This window comes from Poromitra crassiceps (assembly GCF_964638095.1).
Source record: "Poromitra crassiceps genome assembly, chromosome: 2".
NCBI lineage: Eukaryota > Metazoa > Chordata > Actinopteri > Beryciformes > Melamphaidae > Poromitra > Poromitra crassiceps.
In genome coordinates this window covers 110,576,853-110,598,963 of record NC_139624.1, presented here as the reverse complement: position 1 = coordinate 110,598,963, position 22,111 = coordinate 110,576,853, and the positions used below count along the sequence as shown (strand labels likewise).

At 43.4% G+C, this 22,111-nt stretch overlaps 1 protein-coding gene across 1 annotated transcript in view; it reads right to left on the bottom strand.

Moving 5' to 3' along the window:
• The window catches only part of LOC310795767 (polyhomeotic homolog 3), a gene marked incomplete at both ends in the record, with an annotated part of 38,036 nt that overhangs the window by 925 nt on the left and 15,000 nt on the right, over positions 1–22,111 (bottom strand). Inside the window, 6 exons of the mRNA XM_083657842.1 lie at positions 3,518–3,785; positions 11,768–11,888; positions 12,159–12,270; positions 13,946–14,111; positions 15,748–16,085; positions 20,173–21,288. Of these exons, the coding sequence (XP_083513968.1) occupies positions 3,518–3,785; positions 11,768–11,888; positions 12,159–12,270; positions 13,946–14,111; positions 15,748–16,085; positions 20,173–21,288 (2,121 nt within the window). The remainder of the gene's footprint in view (positions 1–3,517; positions 3,786–11,767; positions 11,889–12,158; positions 12,271–13,945; positions 14,112–15,747; positions 16,086–20,172; positions 21,289–22,111) is intronic.

Here is a 22,111-nt window from a genome sequence, read left to right as displayed (position 1 = left end):
TCACTTCCTGCTTTCTCCCTGTACCAGCGCTGCGAAAAATATGAATGGCGGTGGACGGAGAATAAGGTTACTTTTTTGATCCCGTTTGAATTGTGCCACGGGGTGCCAACGCCAATTTTGTCAATTTAAAACGTAACTTTGCATGTCAAGAAAGTCGCAGTTTGTCGCCAAACTGTTGCACTAGAAGTTATAAATCAGAAAGACTACATACACTGTCGCCTAAGTGACGTCACTTTCTCTACCGGCAAAGCTGAAGACCGGCGACATGACACGAGCTTCCACAAGCTATGTAGTTTTTATACGAAACTAACCCCTACGTTTCAGTTTGACAACAAACTGTGACTTTCTTGACATGCAAAGTTATGTTTTAAATGGACAAAATTAGCGTTGGCACCCCGTGGCACAATTCAAACGGGATCAAAAAAGTAACCTTATTCTCCGTCCACCGCCATTCATATTTTTCGCAGCGCTGGTACAGGGAGAAAGCAGAAATGATGTTTCACTTTGGCTTTCTATGGGTCCATAAACGCTTCTCAAATGGTTTACAACTCCACTCTTTTCCGTCCAGAAAAAAAATCTCTTTTTTTGAGAGTGCTTTCGCTATGTTTGTTGAGGAGGGTCTGGCTGCAGACTACTAGGCGGACCTCATGCCTCCGCAACTGACAGGAAGTCATGTGACCTCCGCAGCGAAAGTTCTTCTTGTTCGTGTTGATCGCATTAATGTCTCCTTTTTTTTTACCTACAATGCCAACCGCCATAAAACAAAACAGAAGAAGAAGAAGATTTTGATCTCTATGTGCACTGCAGTCAGTGGCAGTCACTTCCGCTACAGAGGTGTGAGGTATATGTCAATAAAGATGAAAAAGATGAACTTCCGCTGCGGAGATCACGTGACTTCCTGTCAGTTGCGGAGGCGGGAGGTCCGCCCACTTCTCTGCAGCCAGGTACTCTTGGGTTTGTTTGTACTCACGTCGCACCTGCATTTGTACGCGGGCAAAAAACTTTTATGGAAAGAAATGACAGCTCCATATTGCCCCATTGCAACATCAGCGCCCAGCAGCCTCCGCCATTTTTTATTTTTGGAAGCGTGACAGCGCCAAAAGAACCTCGCACAGGCTCGCAGTGGTCAGCTGCGGTAGCGCGGGCCCCTATAATCAGCCTCTCTAAACAGTAACTCAATGGGAGAACACTCTAAATTTCGTGGATTCACATCTTTTCTGGGCGTACTGCAAATCTTGATTGAAGTGGTGTAGTGCAGGGATGTAAAACAACAACCATATTGTGGAAACTAAGCAAAATTTTTCGTTTTTTTCTTTTAGTTTTTTCAAGATAAATAGTAAATGCAAAGGACCCGAGGTTAAAACCACGGCAACGCACTTCTGACGGAGTGGACGACAGCCGCATTTGCGCAAACTGTTTACAGGTTAGTAGCTTCTTGTTAAATTTGGATTCTGTCAGTTTTCATTGTCAGTCAGTTTTTTACAGACAGCCGAATTATAGTTGAGGCTTTCCTCCTCTCCCAAACCCGGTCTCGGTCATTAGAACTGGTAAAAACACTATAAAGCAGTTTGTTAAAACTCGACAATTTCCCTACAAATACACGCTGCCTTTTACGGGAGGTGTGCCACGGGGGGAAATTGGGACAAATTAACGCAGCTTTATCTATATACAGTAGGCTATAAGCACACATGGAGCTGATCTTTCTCAATAAATGTGTTTTCTTTAGAAATAAATAAATCAGTAAATTGAATGAGTCAATCTCTGAACCCATGATTTCAAAGTGCTGTATTTATTTAATAAATGAAATTCAGAATGAACGTTTATATGTTTCTGCTTTGATCCTGCCATTGAATAAATAAGTAAATAGTATAGGCTAAGTAAATAGAATAGACCAAGATTTGCAATACGCCCGGAAAATATGTTAATCCTGCAGTTTGTGTTGTCGCGCAAATGCGGCTGTCGTCCACTCCGTCATAAGTGCGTTGCTGTGTTTTTAACCTCGGGTCCTTTTCATTAGCTATTTATCTTGAAAAAACTAAAAGAAAAAAACGAAAAATTTTGCTTAGTTTCCACAATATGGTTGTTGTTTTACATCCCTGCACTACACCACTTCAATCAAGATTTGCAGTACGCCCAGAAAAGATGTGAATCCACGAAATTTAGGGTGTTCTCCCGTTGAGTTACTGTTTAGAGAGGCTGATTATAGGGGCCCGCGCTACCGCAGCTGACCACTGTGAGGCGCATTCTGTTTCCAAAAATGGCCGGAGTGTCGTCTCTTTCCTTCCATGCTCTTTGACGCGGGTGCGTGGTGTTATTCTGTGGCGTTGAGTCGCAAAGTTACACCGCCACCTACTGGCCTGGCATGCATAGCCTACTACAGCATTTTCAATCATTTCTGCTGATCCATCTGCACGAGGATCGTTATGACAATAACATTGTCGTATGAATGCGGAACGTGAATTGTGGCAATTAAAAAGTCAATTTGGAGTACTTCAACAAATATTACAGTAATAGGCAATGTACACCAGATACGTTACGGCTGCATTAGGCGATACATGCGGTACGGAAAAATTATGCATCGGTTCTATTTTTGTCGGATCCCACATAGCCTACGTCTGACAGATTACATGAGTGTGGGTCTATTCGCAGCCGTACTGGAGCCGTACCGTTCCGGAGGCAGTGTACATTAGCCCTAAGACTAAGAACTAAACATAATTTCACAGGAAAAATGCATTTAGCACAAACATAATGTGTGTATGATATTCCATATATCATTCTGTGTCTCCCCCCCCCCCCCAAAAAAAAAGAAAATAAATTGCAGCCCCATCTGGAGGGGCCATACATAATATATCTATCTCAGATTGACAGTCAGTGGTTGGAAAGGTACTTCATGCAGTGGTTGGTAATTTAGGAGTTTTAGAGTTTTGTGAAATACTTAATTTGATAAAAGAGAGAGAGAGAGTAAGAGTGAGAGAGAGAGAAAGAGAAAGAGTGAGAGAGAAGCTGTCGTCATCTGGTGACTATTATAATGTGCTGAGCGCTCACATTAATCAACCTGTTACTGTGACAGCTGCGGCTGCAAAGAAGCTGAGACAGCATCCTGGAATGTGTGTGTGTGTGTGCGTGTGTGTGTGTGTGTGTGTAGGCGGGACGTTTTACTGTCGCAATTACCGTAGTCTCCCTCGCGCCAAGATGGCGGAGGCATAGCTCTGCTGTGCGCTGATGTTGCAATGGAACAACCTATTAGCATTCACTTCTTAGCAATCTAAGCTCTTTGCCTGTGTACTCTTCCTCTCTCTCTCGCTCTACACACACACACACACCATGAAATGCACGGGAAACAATAATCAATGCCATCGAAATGATCTAGTAAAAAGGCTCACATTATGTGCACACTCAATACACTGCTATAGTCTCGACACTGCTGTTACCTTACACCCATAAAAATAAGCCAAACAAGGCTACTGTAATATTGTTACACAAGCAAAGAAAACATGGGTCTGGTGTTGAGGCTCACCTGGCAGAGTTTGAATGAAAGCCGTCACCTCCTCCACGCTCCACTGGGAGGGGCGAGGCTTGAAGGTGGAGGTGGGCGTGGCCGAAGTCACGGCTGGGGCCGACGACCGTCGCAGTGCTCGCCGCGCTGCACGCCGCTCCATCTTGGTCGCCATGGCGACCGCGGGGTCCTCCTCCTGCCCTCCTTCATCCTCCCCTCCCTCCTCCTCCCCGTCCTCCTCGTCCTTGCCCTCCTTGTCATGGCGTCCACCGCTCCAGACGTCACGAGTCTGCAATAAGTCACGTGACAAAAAAGTTACAGTTGTTGTTTTATTTGTTTTGTTAAAATAGAACTTTGCCGCTTTTTAAACGGCTCAGTGTGAAAAACAATGGTTTTTTTTCATGCTCTCTGTGTCTCTAGGGCGCGGTTTCAGGATCTGCTCTACTACCTCGTACCAGTGATGTCATTAATATACAAGGTAGTAAAATTACCACCAAATTAAAACATTTTATGGAATTCAATGATAATGGTAAAGTATCAGACTCCACACTATGGGAAGCATTAAAGGTTGTCAGGGCTTAAAATTCACTTTGCAAACTGGGGGGGAATTTCCCCCTTATGTTCTTCAGATAGGGGGGATTTATAGATTTTGGGGGGGATTTTTTCAGCCGATACGATAACCGGTAAATATCTGCTTCTCCCGTCCGATAACAGATACGTCCGATAACAGAGACGATAACCAATAATAATTTCACATTTTTGTCTTTACTTAACGTATTATAATATGATATGAGTGTTTTAGTAAAGTGTATCACTCAATACAAAAAATAAAGGCTTTAATACAACCGAAAGCCTATGGCTGCTTAGTCTCCAGATAAGACACAATGACAAAAGACATAGTAATTAGACTCTTATTCAGGGATGCAAAGTCATGGAGAGTTAAAAAGGTGACAGATACCAGGGCAGACACAAAATAATTCACTTAAGTGCCTTATTTTGGGATGAAAAAGGTGACTCACTGTTACCTAAAGGTGACTAGTTTGCATCCCTGCTTATTCTATTATCATGTTACTTGATCTGTCTCAACATGTTTCAGGGCCTACTCACAACCGAGGCCATACCTTGGATTTAGTTATTACTAGGGGCTTCAAGTCCTCTTCTGTGTCGACTATTGATGTTGCGTTGTCTGACCATCTTTGCATCTTTTTCGAAATGGAAATCTCCCCTGAGATCATTAATAGGTCACAAACCGTTAAAAGACGAGACATTAATGCAGGCACCAGCGCGCTGTTTATGGAGAGATTTTCTTTATCTCCTCCCACATCAGCTTCTGTCAATGAGATTCTTGATAACTTCAATTCAACAATTCTGAATACTATTGATAGTGTGGCGCCTGTTAGGTTAAAATTGCTGTCTGGCAAAATTAAAGCACCCTGGCGAAATTCTGCATCCGTTAGATGCAAAAAGAAAGATTGCAGGAAAGCTGAGCGTAAATGGCGGAAAACTAATCTTCACATTCACTATGATATTTACAAAGAAAGTCTTCACTCCTACAACCTTGAACTGAAAAGGTCGAGACAATCGTTCTTTTCCGAGATAATTAACAAAAATGTGAACAATGCACGCACTCTATTTGCCACAGTTGATAGACTGACTAATCCGCCTCTCTGTGTAGCACCTGAATTCCTCTCTACTGTCAAATGTAATGAGTTTGCTGCCTTTTTTACGGATAAAATTATTAATATCAGGCAGGCTATTAGTGGCTCCACTCCAAGAAATGCTGTGACATCATCCTACACGCAGATCCCTAGTTCTATAAATTTGTCCCAGTTCAGCGTTATCGACCACGACATCTTAGAGGAAACTGTGCAAGGCCTTAAATCATCTTCGTGCTGTCTCGATACCCTTCCAACAAGCTTTTTTAAAAGCGTTTATAACTGTCTGTCGTCGGACCTATTGCAAATAGTTAATAGATCCCTTGTGACCGGCACTTTTCCTGAGTCCCTGAAAACTGCAGTTATTAAACCCCTACTAAAAAAGCGTAGCCTTGATGCATCGGTAATCAGTAATTACAGACCAATATCTAATCTCCCCTTTATAGCCAAAATAATTGAAAAGGTTGTTTACCTACAACTCAATAGATTCCTAACCTCAAATGATCTCCTAGATAAACTCCAATCAGGCTTTCGCCCCCATCACAGCACTGAAACCGCGCTTACTAAAGTCATAAATGACATCAGAATGAACACAGACTCAGGCAAAAATTCGATTCTAGTGCTACTGGATCTTAGCGCTGCATTTGACACTATTGACCACTCAATTTTATTGGACAGACTGGAAAACTGGGTTGGGCTATCGGGTACGGTCCTCCAGTGGTTCAAGTCCTATCTTCAAGACAGGAAGTACTTCGTCTCCATTGGCAATTACACATCTGACCTAACTAGGATGACTTGTGGGGTGCCTCAAGGATCCATTATGGGGCCCGTTCTCTTCAACCTTTATATGCTCCCTCTAGGCCTAATTATGCAAAAAAACAAAGTAGCCTATCATAACTATGCAGACGACACTCAGCTGTATATAACTCTTTCCTCAGCTGACTATGCCCCCATAGAATCATTGTGCCAGTGCATTGATCAAATAAATAACTGGATGTGCCAGAATTTCCTACAGCTAAACAAAGACAAAACTGAGGTGATCGTGTTTGGCCCCAAAGACCAAAGGCTTAAAATCACTGTACGCCTTGAGTCTCTATCCCTGAAGCCTAAGGATCAAGTCAAAAATCTTGGAGTTATTATTGATTCCGATCTCAATTTTAACTCCCACATTAAGTCAATTAGAAAATCTGCTTTTTATCATCTTAAAAATATAGCAAGAATTAGGGGATACATGTCCAGACAGGATCTAGAAAAACTAATTCACGCCTTCATTTATAGTAGGTTAGACTACTGCAATAGCCTTTTTTCTGGTCTCTCCAAAAAAGAACTTAGGCAGCTTCAACTTATTCAGAATGCTGCTGCTAGAGTTCTAACGAAGACTAAGAAAGCTGATCATATCACTCCAGTTCTTAAGTCCTTACACTGGTTGCCAGTGTGTCAGAGAATAGATTTTAAAATACTGTTATTAGTCTATAAATCACTTAACGGCCTAGGCCCAAAATACATAGCTGAATTGCTCCCACGCTACGAACCGTCTAGAACTCTTAGGTCAACAGGGTCCAGCTTATTAACTATCCCTAGGATCAAATCAAATCACGGGAAGGCTGCATTTACCCACTATGCTTCTGCTAGCTGGAACAAATTGCCTGAAGACCTCAGATCTGCCCCAACCTTACTTACTTTTAACAATAGACTAAAGACTTTTATGTTTACCGTCGCTTTTAACTGCTGACAGCTACTATGCAAACCCAATGAGTCCTCTATAAGTTTGAGCTCTTTCTGCAACTGCTGCGCCTGTTGCTTATTGCACTTTTTATACTCTTTTTTTTTTTTTTTAAGTTTTGTTGTGATGCTTTTAAATCTTTTATTTTCCTGTCAACCATTTTATGTGCTTAATGTTGTGATGCTTTTAAATGTCCATTTTACTCTCTTCTTTTCTTTTATTTTCCTGTCAACCATTTTATGTGAAGCACTTTGAATTGCCTCTGTGTATGAAATGTGCTATACAAATAAACTTGACTTGACTTGACTTACTTGCAACGAAATGGGTTATCTGCTTCCACCAGATTAAATAAAAGACATTATGTTGTATGTTATGATGTTGACTGATGTTTTTTTTATGTAAATGCGCGCATTTGTTTTCCTTATTATTGATCTCCAAACAGATCATGGCCCTGTCCAACACCTATAGTTAAGCTAACTCAAGTCCATTCGGCCCAAAGCTAATTATCTACCCACTCCATTCACTTCAATAGAACGTTAGCTCCATGTTAACCGTTAGCGGGTAGACTGGATGTTTTATTTCGGGTAAAGCATGAGAGGTTTTTATATGGATTACGCCAGGGTTGAGAGTATGAAGTGCTTTCAATGCGTGGATGTTTGCCTCAACAAGCCGTTTGGGGAGTGCTTACACCGATTGTGCGAACACCGCTGCTGCGCTGTCTGGACCGATAAGGCCAGTAACCTAACGTGGTTCACTAGCCACAGCTAGTCTCAGCCACAGCTAACATTAATGCTAAACAAATCTGCTGCCTCCTCGTCAGGTTTGGTTTAACGTAACGCCAGCTCAGGCTTTTCCTTTCCTCTGGGAAAGTCTTGCAAATCAGTAGAGGCTTTTAGCATTGTTGAGAGAGATGACTGAGCGGACAGAGCGAGCGTGCTGTGTTTGTTGTCAACTTGCCAGCAACGGAAGTGAAATTTGGTCCGCCGTGTAACTCGTCCGGCCAGTCGTTCGAATGCATTAAGCAATGTTCCGCACAAACACATAGATCGGTCCGCGTAAACCATTGTGGGATTAATCCCCCTTTATAAATTGAAAATATGCAGGAATTTCCAAAAAGATGCGCGAATCTCGCAATCCTGTGCCAAATTTTAAGCCCTGGGTTGTCATTCGTGGGGATATAATCTCATATGAATCCGTAGCCAAGAAAGAAAGAGGGAGGTGACTATTGGAGATTGAAAATGTTCTTCCCACCCTTGACTTCAAGGGCGGGAATAGCATTTTCAATCTCCAATAGTCACCTCCCTCTTCCCTTACCAGATCTCAAAATCCTCTGAAGACTATAATAAGATATTGAGGCTAAAATATGAATATAACTGCATCCTGGGTGGTCAAATAAAGACTCTCCTTCCAAAACTGAGATAAGCCAGAGGGGCAGCAGCTTAAGGGCGCTCAGGCCTCGAGGTCATTCCTCTCAATCAAATCGAAGAGTGGCGACCTGGTGACTAACCCCAAGGAGATAAATTACCGTTTTAGGGAGTTTTACAGTGAACTCTACTCAGTGTGAGTGTGATGCCACCCAATCTGATTTAAACAACTTTTTTGACCCTCTTGAAACACCCAAACTCTAATGTTTTGGCGGAAAGGGACTCCTGGCAATTTAACTCTCAGGGCTCCCTGTGGCTGAAAATGGAGGCCAGCTCTATTGCCAGCTCATCTCTGCCAGCCATGTTATCTTCTAAGCTCGAGAGGCCTGGGACTTTAAAAAATGTAAGTCTGGTTATGAAAAACTCTGTCAGAATTCTAAACCAAGTTAGGAGTGTTTTGAGTGTACCAGATGTTTCTGTCCACACACCGATTTGTTTCAATCACTCTTTTTTGCCTCCATGGTCAGACAAAAACTACCATGCCTGGAGTGAGAAGGGGCTGGTTTCCATCAGAGACCTATACATAGATGGTAATTTTGCATCTTTTGATCTACTGAAGAGGAAGTTTGACTTGTCCAGCACGAACTGGCTCAGATACCTGCAAACCAGAGATTATGTTCGATCCAAGATTCATACCTTTGAAGCGTTCCCAAATGAGTATGCTTTTTTCAATGTATTGCTGAGCCCTCCTCACTCCAAGCATCTTATCTCTACTGAGAGGATTAGAGAAGCGTGGCAGGGGGAACTTGGTATTGATTTATCTGACATTATATGGGAAATGAGTCTGTCCATGGTACAACTCTGCTCAGTTAATAGCAGACACCAGCTGATCCAATTTAAAGTCGCTCACTGTCTTCACTACTCCAAGCATAAATTACACAAGATCTTCCCTTCTGTCTCACCACTGTGCGACAGGTGTCAGAGGGCACACTATCTCATGCCTTCTGGTTCTGCCCTTCACTAACAGGATTTTCTGCCATAATATTTGACTCGTACTCTAAGGCTAGTCTCAACGCCAGACCCATGAGAGTTCTTACGCTGATACACTACGTTACTCAACCAGCTGGGGTCGGAAGTGAACCGTTCACTTGGCCAGTGATTGGCCAGTGGTGGATTCAGTCTTCCCCAATCAGTAACGACTTTGCGATCAGACGACAGGGGAGGTCCAGCCCATTTTTCGAACCGCTCTCTCATTGGTGCTACGACCTGTCACTCATTCAGTTTCAACCCCCCTAGACCCGTCCTCAAACCCCAGAAGTGGCTGTGAAGTGGCACAGACTCATTTATGTAGTATGCGGAGTGCAGCGATTCAACGTAATATTTGAGTCTGGGGAGAGACTACTCTAAGGCCTACTACTCTAATAACCCTGCAGCCGGAGGCAGAACTCGCTATCTTCGGCTACCCGGAGTCCTCTCTGAACTTCCCTACAGCTGTGCAACAATCTCTGACACTGGGGACAACTGTTACCAAAAGACTCATTCTGAAGGAATGGAAGTCCTCCTCTTCACCTTCTTTTCAGGTGTGGCTGATGGACATGGTCTCTGTTATACAGATGGAAAGACTCAGGTTCCTGAGAGCCAACTCGCTTAAAAGGTTCTCAACTATCTGGACTATATGACTGAGGTTAGGGGTGACGGATGGCTTGCCTGGCTGGTTTCGCATGGACCCCTTACGTAGAATCCCACGTACAACATCTCTTACAAGCACATAAGCACCTTATGCGGCTGGTAGCACCACGTTGTAATGCTAAATGTCGATGATGTATGTTTTTTCTTTTCCTGTGTCTGAGCCTGTTTGTTTCTCTTGTTCGTTTATTGTTCTATAAAAAATGTTTAATAAAATATTGAAAAAAAATATATATACACGATATATATACGATATATATTGATATATATATATATATACGATAGCAGATCTTGAAGCTGTGCCAGCTCGCATGGCTGTTATTCAAGCTACAGATTATATTTACTCATTTTTGTATGCGCGCATCCATGGACAGTCAGAGAGCCTTAACAAGCCTTGCTAGCTGGCGGGGACAGAGTTTGTGCTGACAGATGAATGGGGAGCTCTCGGTGCAGGAAACATGGTGAGAAGGTAAACATTGTTCATCTGCATATAAATTATACCCACATTGTAATGATACAAAGCTGGTTGAAAAGTGGCAACGTTTTCCCTTAATTGTTTTATCCTGTTTTAAATCTTGCGTTTTTGCCCTGTGCTTTTCTATTACTGTCTGTCTCTTTCTCTGTAATTGTGGTCTGTCTTTCTTTTTTGAGTTGTTTCTCTTGGTTATTGTAAAGCCCTTTGTAAACTCTGTTTTTAGAGTTATCTTTAGTATTATTAGTCCATGGGCCAAAGCCCAAAATTTCACTTGTTGGTTCCACTCAAGGTGGCAAATTATTTCTCTCTCCCTTATTTTTTAAATGTATAATGTATTTTGGTACGATAAGCATTGTTGAATAGTAGCTTTGTAACAGTTATCAGCTCATGAAGTTAACCACTCCCTACAATAAATTGGATTGTAGGCACTGATGCATATCCTTACTTATTCTCGGTTTTATGAAAATAATATGTTTGATATCATTTTAAAGGGTAGCTTCTTAGTTTTCATTCAAGCCCAGTTATGAGTCTGGGCTCTTCAAAGTGTCAGTGACATTCATTTCCCCACAAATTTCACCAAAACTATAGTGTTTATTTGAGCAATGCAACTTCTAGGAACATCACAGTCAGACACAATCAAAAACTGGAAGACTCATAGGGTTGTAAGGATTCAGAGAAGGTACTGTATAATCTACCCATACTATCCCATTGTGAGGGGTGATTTTGGGCCTTAAATCAGGGGTTGCCAACCTTTTTTTGCTTGTGACCCCACTTTGACATCACAAAAATCTATGGACGCCAGACATTCCAATTTCGGTAATATCATCAGTGACATCATCAATGATGACTTATTCCCTTTTTTTCTTCAAAATTCTGACATTAAACACAGAATTCTTGATTTTAGAATTGATTTTAACCTCAAAAGTCTTCTGACTTTTTTCTCAGAATTCTGACAACTCAGAATTGTAATTTTATTTTCAGAATTCTGACTTTATTCTTAGAATGTGTGCATTATTAGGGCAGTATGCCCTTGTATGACACTGTTGATGTTTATTATTTAGTTTATCTAATTTTATTTAGTTTATCTATTTTTATTTTTATTTTATTTTAACACAATCTTGTGGTTTTAATGTGAACATTGTTCACCGTTTTGTTATGTGCAGTGTAATTGTTTTGTATTTTCTGTATGTTGCAGGGACCCCAGGAAGAATAGTCTGAGTAGTCAGACTAATGGGGATCCATAATAAACAATAAACAATAAACAATAAACAATCCTGACCCAAACACAGAACTCAAATGAATTGTTAATCCTCTTCTGTAGTTTTAGATTGTGGGTGGTTAAAAAATGATATTATTCTAACTCCCTACCAGCCGCAGTAAGAGGGGTTTCCCAGGGACGGACTCTGCCCGGTTCAGAACCGGTCTGGGCCTCTCCGACCGGCTGCTGGCACTCAGAGCCCGCAGACGCTTCGTTAGGCCGATCTTAGTCCTGACAGAGGAGGAGAAGAAAACAAGGAAGAAACCATGAGAAAGGGAAGAGAGGGAAACAGAGAGAGGGAGAGAGAGAGAGAGAGAGAGAGACAACAGGAAAGGCGATATTTCCACATTCACATGCTTTGATTGTCACACTCATATCTGTGTTTGACACCTGTGAGTATCCCCACCGGCCGCACACCACATCCTGCCTTAGTGACACTCAACTCAACTCAACTCAACTCACACACACACACACACACAGCCAATGAAAGCGGTTCTCTACCCTTGTGCACAGGCAGTGGAGCAGAAGTGTTTGGAGCGCATGAAGTTGTGGGCGTGGCCTCTCTTCCCACAGAACTGACAGTGCAGCACTGCTCTGTCCCTGTGGTCTGACCCTGAGGAGAGTGAGGGAGATAGAGAGAGAAGTAGAGAAAGAGGAAGAGAGAGAGACAGAGAGAGAGGGAGGGAGAGGAGAGAGAGAGAGAGAGAGAGAGAGAGAGAGGAGAGAGAGAGATTAATACATCCATACATTCTTATTGTCTCTGTCTATTCTTCACTCTGTTTACCCACATGACATTCTGCTGTTGGGTATGTACCTAAAAAAATGGACGTAGCCACCGTGACGTCACCCATTGCTTTGTAGACTTCCCTTTGAAAGGCGACCTGTCAATCACGATGACCCAAAGCATAGTCAGCTTTATCATCTATTTGACTCTAAATGGGACCATGATTTACTAAATGAACATCATGCTGTATTGAAGACTTGAAACTAGTGATTGAGACCATAAACTCATTAGGAAAGTGTTTAATCAGGTCATAATTCTGGATGGGCATTTTAAGTCATTTAAATACTCTTGTTTACTCTCGATTACTCGTTCTATTATGAACGAGTAATCAAGTACTCGCATGCGCGGATGATTAATGATAAGCCCCCCCACACATGATCGGCGGTGAAACAGCTCTGTGCCGCTGTCTTGATGTTTCTGATGGGGGGGAGCGGTGCCTCCCAACTAGGCTATGTCACAGCCAAACAGCAGGCTGTAGCTGCCTTCACATGATAAGCGAAGAAAGTTTGTTTGGCTGCACCGCTGCAATGCAAGGACAGCTGAGCTCTGCATGTGATATCAGCGGTACAGCGCAGAGGCAGGCGACTGAAACAGTAGACTATTGAAAAACAAAAAGAACATTAACAATACAGATCCTGACCCGCCACAACGTGTGTGTTGAATTCATCTAGCCTGCAGAAAACTGACCGAATGACTGACGGATAACGTTAGATTTGTGTGGGCTGGGCTGTTTTGTTAAGGAGAGAAAGAAAGAGGTGTTTCTATCAGCAGCCTCTGTACTGGAGCGACTTCATGGAAACAGGCGAGTTGACTTCACAAAGACTTGTCATTTTACTCACATTGGGTTGAAAACAGGAAAGAATGTGACGTTTATTCCTTGTCTTGAACATTTTCACAACACAACAACTATACCATCTGACTTCTTTTTGCAGCCATAGACGGTATAAATGGGCGAGTTATAAAGTACAGTTGTCATGAAAGGATAGAGAACAAAAACGTTAATTTTGTACCAGGCTGCATTTTAACATGGGGGTCTATGGGAAATAGGAAATATTTTGGAGCCAGCCTTTTTTGCCCCCAATATTTTATTTTAAATTTGTATAGTTTTGGAGCCAGCCTTAAGTGGGGATTCGAGGAACTGCAGTTTTTGGCACTTCCACATTGGCTTCATTTTTCAGCCTCGGAGGTTACCGCTTGGTATGTACCATGGAAGTATTATGTCATCTGGAATTAGGGTATTGTTTGGTCCCGCCCACTCACCTATTGACTTTTCCATGCTTTTCAAAATGGTTCAGAAAGTGCCAAGAGATAGGGGTTCATGGGCTTGATAATGATATGACTGTCTGCTAAGAGAAGCTTATTATTCAAATATCACTCGCAATTCCCAAACCTTTCAAGACTTGGTGGTGATCAAACACACTTTTGAAATCTGATATAGCTATATATATATATATATACAAGCCGGTTGGTCATGTGCCTAATTTAAGTGGAAAGTAGCTCTCACTGGTGTCGGGGTCTTCTGTGTCTCCTCCCTCCTCCTCGTCTGAATCGGTGCAATGCTCAGTCCGCTCCAGCGTGTCCATCACAGGCAGCGTTTCACTCCCATTGGTCCCATTCACTTCCTGTGGTCCGCCCACCTGCTCTGCAACCAGCAGGGATGAGCGGTTCACCTGCACGCAAATACACATGGCAATATTTGTCCTGTCAGATTTGATTGCTACACAGTTTGAAGTCAAGCTTTGTTCTTTGTGTGTGTGTGTGTGTGTGTGTGTGTGTGTGTGTGTGTGTGTGTGTGTGTGCAGTCACATTCACAGACATTTTGGGGGGAAGGTGCTCAAGTGAAAAAAAAGGGTACCCCTCGCTCTCATAATTACTTATAAAGAAGACACAGAGTCCAATACCTGCGTGGCTACGCCCCGCTGTTATTGGACTCGATGGCTTGGGCTTGGTCGATGCTCTATGTTGTTGCCGAAGGTTCAGGCTTTATTGGCTGGGCTATGAGCAAGAGTCATCCAATTATAACCTCAGCAGGGAAGGCTTTATGACATCACTGATAACAATTCTTCTTCTTCCACAGTTGGATGGTCTCACTCTAGACATGGTTGTTCTTCTTCTTTCAAGTTTCTGGTGTTTATCACACCTCCACAATCTTGGCTGTTGCGCCTCGTCTCATGTTCCTCCGCTCCTCATCCCTCCTGAGCAACGTGACGCCACCTTCGTGAAGGGGTCCTCCATTAATAGAGATTTCAGCCCAGGGGCGGAAGCCATCGTCTGGTTCTCAACTCTGATCGCAATTCTATACTAGAGTTGTTTACACGTGTCATCACACTTTTTGTGTGATGTCATACCGATTATATACAGTATATATATATATATTAGGGATGTAACGATAACCGGTTTTAATGATAACCGTGATAAAATTCCTTACGATAACCGTACCGTTTCAAATTTTCACTATCATTAAAACCGTGGTACCGTGATTACCGGGTTACCATGGTTACTGTGCTTTGAAAAACATGGTAAATACTGTCCATCATCAACCAAACTTGGCAACCGGCTCCCAGATGCAAACGTGCAGCCTTGGAGAAACGATTTCAGTGAGTGTATCAATCCTTTTGGGGTCTGAGTTTTCAATATAAAACTTGGTGACATTATTTCTGTGAGTGTATTAGTACTTTTTGAACATCTTCAGCACATTTTAACAAACCGTGATAATACGATAACCGCGATAATTTTGGTCACGATAATCGTGATGTGAAATTTTCATATCGTTACATCTCTAATATATATATATATATATACATACTGTATACAGTATATATATATCTCCTATTATTATTATTATTATATGAGGTAAACGAGCAGATTCTGCTGCACCCCTGGACAGTAATTGTCACAGCACACCACATTGCCACGGCACACACTTTGGGAACCTCTGTTCTAGTTTCATATGATACCAGTATCTTCACTTTAGCTTTAAAAATGAGCCCGCTACAGCCTCTGAAACACAGTAGCTAATGTCAGCCTCTGAAACACAGTAGCTAATGTCAGCCCGCTACAGCCTCTGAAACACAGTAGCTAATATAGCTACAGCCTCTGAAACACAGTAGCTAATATAGCTACAGCCTCTGAAACACAGTAGCTAATGTCAGCCGTGGACGTGTCTTGCAAAAAGGGCACTAATCAGTCAGAGGCCAAAAGGGCAGGTGTTTGAGCACCACCTAGGGTCTATCTGTGCATGTCCATGTCCGTGTGTGTGTGTGTGTGTGTGTGTGTGTGTGTGCGCACACGTGTGTGTGTCCGTACAGGGAATGGCTGCAGCCCCTCCTGGATGACGAAGCCCTCCACCAGGTGAGTCAGGACCTGTCTTCCCTCAGGCCACGCCCTCGACGTCCAGGGCCCGCCGTCCAATTGGCCGAAGCTCTCAGACTCCTCTTCCAATGATTGGCCGAGGCGTTCGGCCTCAGTCTGGGTCAGGTGCTCTGGCCGGTCGACAGATTTGTTGTCTTTCTCGGGCTGGCGCTGTGATAGGCTGAGGCCGGCCGGGTGGGCGGGCTGAGCGAGGAAGAGTGAGGGTGGGTTTTCTGCTGAGCGGACGATGAAGGGCGAGGAGGGCGGGGACTGAGAGGAGAGGCTGGACAGAGCTGGAGAGGCAGAGAGAAAAGTGGCGTTAGAGAAAAAAGATAAATATGGACAATCAAGAAATCAACAACATAAACAAGAAATCAATAACATAAACAAGAAATCAACAACATAAACAAGAAATCAATAACATAAACAAGAAATCAATAAGTTAACACATTCACTGCCAGCCGTTTTTTCAATAGACCAAATCACCGTGACGTCACCATGTAAACAAATTTACTTCCGGGTACCACTTGGGGAAGGCGGCAGGTTTAAATGTGCGTGTTGTCAAATAAATGCTGTCAAACCCTCTCGTTGTTTTCGGCCGACTACTTTCAATTTAAATGGTTAAACGGTTGGTAAACATGCTTGTCCGACGTATCTAGCCTTTCTTCTGTGTTTGTTTTATGTAGTGTTAGCTAGCTAATAACGTTTGTTTGTCTGTCAAACTCGCTGTTTTTTTGCAGACTCGTTAACGTTACAGACAGAGCTACTGATGCGACGTTAATTTAATTTATAAACAATAAGCTTCAAGTCTACTCTGGTCTGGTCCAACAGGTAAATTAGCTAGTCTGGTCTCCACTAACGTTAGTGAAAGTGTTGTTATGAATGATATTAAACAACAACACAACATGGACGAACCATTTTTGTCTTCTTTGTCTGTTTTTGTCTTCAACATGTCAGTTTGTGCCGTTCACCGCCATTATAATGTGTGGACCCAGGGGTACCCGGAAGTAAATGTAAACATCCCGCTGATTTGGTCTATACTGTAGGTAGGTTCTGCAAAGTTTTTTTTTTGAGGATTCTGGCTCATCTTTCAAGAGCCGAGGATTCTTTTCTGCTAAGATTTTGTGAACACAAATGATCTCAAAAGAACTAATAGAATGTGTGCTTTCTCTGTCTAAAAGAGTTAGTTTGTAGAGTTAGTAGTTATGTAGGCATTAGCAGTAGAATACAGCATGGTTTCAGCGTCTGAAAATTTATTCTGAGATAAATGGCTTTTTGTGAAATTCGATAGAACAGTCACTTTAACCATTTATTTTTGGCGTAAGACGTCAGACATCTAAACAATAGTTTTGAACAGTAATTTCCTCCATAGCAGCAGGAAACCCCCCTCTCCTTCAAACTCCTCCCTCCGTGGGTGTGTCTCTGGTGGCTTTGCAGCGTTTGTCACAAGCGAGGCTCTGCCTGTCTGTGCTGCCTGGCTGCTGGCGGCTGCTCTTTGGGCGAGTCTGCATGAGTCGTTTCGGTTGTGAGCTCAGCTGGAATGAAGCTGCGTGCGATTGTGGGCTTTCGGCCGGTGTTTCAAAGTGTGTTGCACGCATAATCTATTATGCAAATTTGCAATCCCCCACCGCCAGCTCCCAGCGCGATAATGCGCGAAAGCGAAAGCGTTTTCGCCAATCCATTTTACAGTATGAGAGAATGGTTTCCTCGCGCGTTCCCCTGCAGTTTTGGCTCGGCTTTTTCTAGTCTGGAGAGCACTGTCGCCACTTAGTGGGTCGGTGGAATGGGTTGTACACGTTCGGTGGCTCCAATATTTTTATAGGAGACGTGGGGGGCGTTGATCCACGTCCCACCGTCAAATTTTTTTTTTTTTTTTTTTTAAGACGAGATATCTCGTCATTGGCAGTCAACCGTTGGATTTTTTAAGACGAGATATCTCGTCAATGGCAGTGAACGTGTTAACATAAACAAGAAATCAATGACATAAACAAGAAATCAATGACATAAACAAAAACATAAACTGATGCAGCTACAAGTCTGATTCTGATGCCTATCAACACTGGGCAAAAGGACTCCCGATGAAAACTAGCCTTTTGGCTAACTCAGGGGTATATTTACATGTTTGAATGTTGATCAATGTACATTGTGCCTTTACACATGAATTAATTGATTGATTGATTGATTGATTGATTAATGATGTCAATTGAAAGATGCAATTTTGACAATGTTTGATGAATAATTGGTTATGAATGAATGAATGAATTCAGTTGTGGTTGTCATCTCACCTGCACAATCTTACCATCTTTCTCTATATTTAACAGCTGCAACAGCGGGGCTGGTATTGTTTTCACCTTCAGTTTGGTGCATCTTCAGTGCACCCAATCACTTGTTCATTTATTTCCCCTGAAAGGTCATCCTCATATAACTATCAGTTTATTCCTCAGATGTTTATGGTCTGTCTCTCCCCCACCCAAAATGTGGTCTGTGGTGTGTGTGTGTGTGTGTGTGTGTGTGTGTGTGTATGTATGTGTGTTTGTGTGTGTGTTTGTGTGTGTGTAATGGCCAAAATGTGGTCCTGGAGACACCTATTGTAGCTAGCAGGAACTACCACAAAAGCAGTTAAGTACTTTGCCAGGTGTCCGTCCGTCCGTCTGTCTGTCTGTCTGTCTGTCTGTCTGTCTGTCTGTCTGTCTGTCTGTGGACACATTTTGTGAACACGATAGTGTCACAACTGTGCAAGATGCCGTCACAAAACTTTACTGGTGTGTAGTTCACATTAAAATGAAGGCTGAGTGAGTTCAAAGATGGGTGTGGTCCTAGTAAGGGGGCTGAAAGTAGGGCACCCCCACTTTACGCCCCAGGTCCACATTTTGTCAACATGATAGCCTCACAACTGTGCACGATGCTGTCAAGAAACTTTACAAGTGTGTAGTTGAGGTCACAATGAAGGCGTTCGAAGATGAGTGTGGTCTGAGCAAGGGGGCCAGAAGTAGAGTAGGCCCCCCACTTTACGCCCCTGGCCCACATTTGTTTTAAGTTGCAAGATGATCTCTACTTTACAGCCGCGACATCATGTGACTGGTATTGTTTTCACCTTGTGTGTGTGTGTGTCTGTCTGTCTGTCTGTGATCAAGGCAAAATGTGGTCCTAGAGACACCGATTGTAGCGAGAACTACAGTACCACAGAAACGGTTTGGAGTACTTTGCCAGGTGTTTATATGTCTGTCTGTGGACAGATTTTGCGACCGCAATAGCGCCAAAACTGTGCAAGATGCAGTCATGAAACTTGGTGTGTAGTTGACATTAAAATGAGGGCCAAGGGCCAATGAGGGCCCCACCCCCCCTACACACACCTTACGCCCCAGGCCAGCCCACATTTGTTTTAAGTCTGGTGTGATCCAATCGCAAGATGGTCTCTAATTTATCACTGTGGTTTATTAATGATGCTACATGTATCATTTTTAAACATCTCTATATCACTGTCAATTTATTTCCCAATCCAGCAGCTTTCCCTCCAGATCCACCAGGGGGAGCTTTCCCTCCAGATCCACCAGGGGGAGCTTTCCCTCCAGATCCACCAGGAGAAGAAACAATGGAGGATGCAGAGAAGAGGCTGACTGAGGCTGCCAGGCTGAGCACTGATGGTCTGGTTTGTATCCATCTTATTCCTCGCTGCCATGATGCCTCCCGTGAAATATGGACGCTTCTTCCGGTGTAATAATCCTCCCAGCCCCCTCCCACCATTACGTTGACACGGACACAACATCGCCCGTAAAAACAATGTTTCAAAACAGCAGGCGAAGGGAGCCAATCACGTCCAGCTTGGCCAAACATCTCTGCGATAAATATCCCGAGTTGTTCAGAGCAACAGGTTAGCAGATGTGATAGATAACATAATTACATTCCTTTAAATAAGTTGTCAAACGAGTGTTATTTCTTTGTGACAAGCAAACTTTTTTCACCGTCAGTTTGACGAGGAAATGCGCTCAGTACCGCAGACCCTCTGTTAGTAACGTTAACAACCAGTTGCTATTATAGTGTGGAAGATCAGTCACGTTCTAGACCGGACCTTGCACCCATAATCTTTTTATACAGCGGGGCATTCAAAAATAAGGTGGATATGGTAATGATACTCAATGTCTCAAAATTAATGTGATAATTAGTTAATTACTTGATAATGAATTGATGTTAAAATATTAAGTCCTTCGCTTCTTTGTCTTATCACTGTGGAAATGACAAAACTAAACAATTTTGTTCTTTTTGTGTGTATATTATTAGTATCTTTCTGTGTTTTACCACTGTCCACAGTCATTACAAACAATTGTGTTCTTTCTACTCGATTCCAGTCTACTCATAACTACAGTTGTATATTAGGGGTACCTGACTGGTTGTCGGACTGAGTCGACATATTTTCACAGAAATCCTCCTGGCTGATTGGCTGGATGTCTCTGTGAGGCTCCGGCAGCCTCTGACTCTGGACAGAAACCTCTGGGACTGGAATCTGGACAGGGTCTGAGACAGGGATTAGACCCAGAAGTGGTTTAGTTTCTGCGGGGGCAGAGTCTTGAACTGTAACTGCTCCTAGCTTTGGGTTCGGCTCTGGGTTCTGGAAAACCTGAGTGGTCAGGTTCTCAGACTGGTCCATGGGAATCTCTTCTTTTTCCTCTACCTCCTTTTTCTTCTCCTCCTCACCTCCCTCTGTCCTCTCTCTCTCCCTCTGGGCATCTTCGGTCACTTCCATCCGCTCCTCCTCTCTTACCGTTTCCACTCTCTGCTCCTTCCCAGCTTCCTCCTCGGCCACAAGTCTCCTTTGCTTCTCCTCACTCGTCTTCTCTCGCTCTCTTTGGTCGTCTCTCTCCGACCTTGAGTCTTTCCCGACACTTGCCTCTTCCCCAGCCCCTTGCCTCATTACTCTCTCTCTCAGCTCATCACTCTCCCTCGCCCGGCTCTGCTTCTCCGCCTGTTGGACCATTGAGTGGGTTTGACTGAGAGGGGAGGATGGACACAGGAGAGAAGGAGGCAAAGGCAGGGGAGAAGTAATTTTTGGCAATGACGAGTTTAGAGCAGGAGCAAGCATGTCTTCACCGCTGGACGTTCTCTGCGATTGGCCGGCGAGTTCAGGCGATTCCACAACGGGAGGTGCCGATTGGACCGAAGCGTGGGCGAACGTGCCGGGCTGCGGCTGGCGGCCCGAGGAGAGGGCGATGATCTGCAGTTGCCTCGCTGCCGACGGCGACCGTTCAAAATGGGAAGTAGGCGAAATCACGGGGTTGGGCATAGATAATGAGCCGTGGTGGGATTGGCTGGGCACAAGTGTGGTTTGGGGTAGCGGGCAGCTCTTCAGTGCAGCCAGGTGCCTGTTGATGGGAGGGGCCTGACCGGCGGGGGCGGCAGCGATTGGCTGGAAGGTCAAGCTCTGTCTCAGCGGCGCTCTGTGGCCGTTTGGAGAGTGGAGTCTGGGTCTGAGAGGGACGGCTCGCACCGGAGAATAGAGTGCTGCAGGAAGAGAGAGGGAGAGAGGAAAGAGAGAGAGAGCAAGGAAGGGAAAAGGGACAACAATGTAATGAAAGAGAGAAGAGGTGACAAAGAAAAACACAGCATTCAAAGCTGGAAAGTTGCCGGTTCAAATCCCAGGAGCAGCTGGAAAAATGTAAGTGGAGAAAGTGAACTACTCAATAACTACTGCTGGTATTCTTTAGCATGGCACTGAACCCCCAGCTGCTCTGTGACCAGCAGTAGTTAGACTGTGGTTGTACCGGTCGACTGTCCCTGGATAAAGAAAGCACATTTATGGATTATAATTTTTGTAATTGGTTAATGGTTTTAGACTTTTCTCTATAAAACATACCAAATATTTGCTGGTTAAAGCACATTATCAGTACTTTGGGTTTTGTCTCTGTATCCATGTAGCTTTTCATAACCATAACATAATTGGGACAACACCAATTTTTCCAGGTAATCGATAAATATTTATATGTTTGCATTATTGGCAGAATCTTCAGGTATTTTGACTTTGACAGCAAGCTTGCTCTGTTGACTTTTCCAGATAAACAAGGAAAATAAATTGTTCCTGTCATGTAACATGTTGCACAGGCAAACACAGTAGTTAGCCAGGATTCCCACCCCTTCTTAAACATCAGATTCAAGGACATTTCAAGGACTTTCCAAGCCCAATTCCCTCAAATTCAAGGACCCATAGTTCTAGTTTGAGACACCGATCAGGAATTACCGTTACAAGACTGAGAATTTTTATGAGAACTTACAGAAGCTCACAGACAACAAGAGAGGCTTCTCACGTTAAGTAAAAAAAATGTAACTT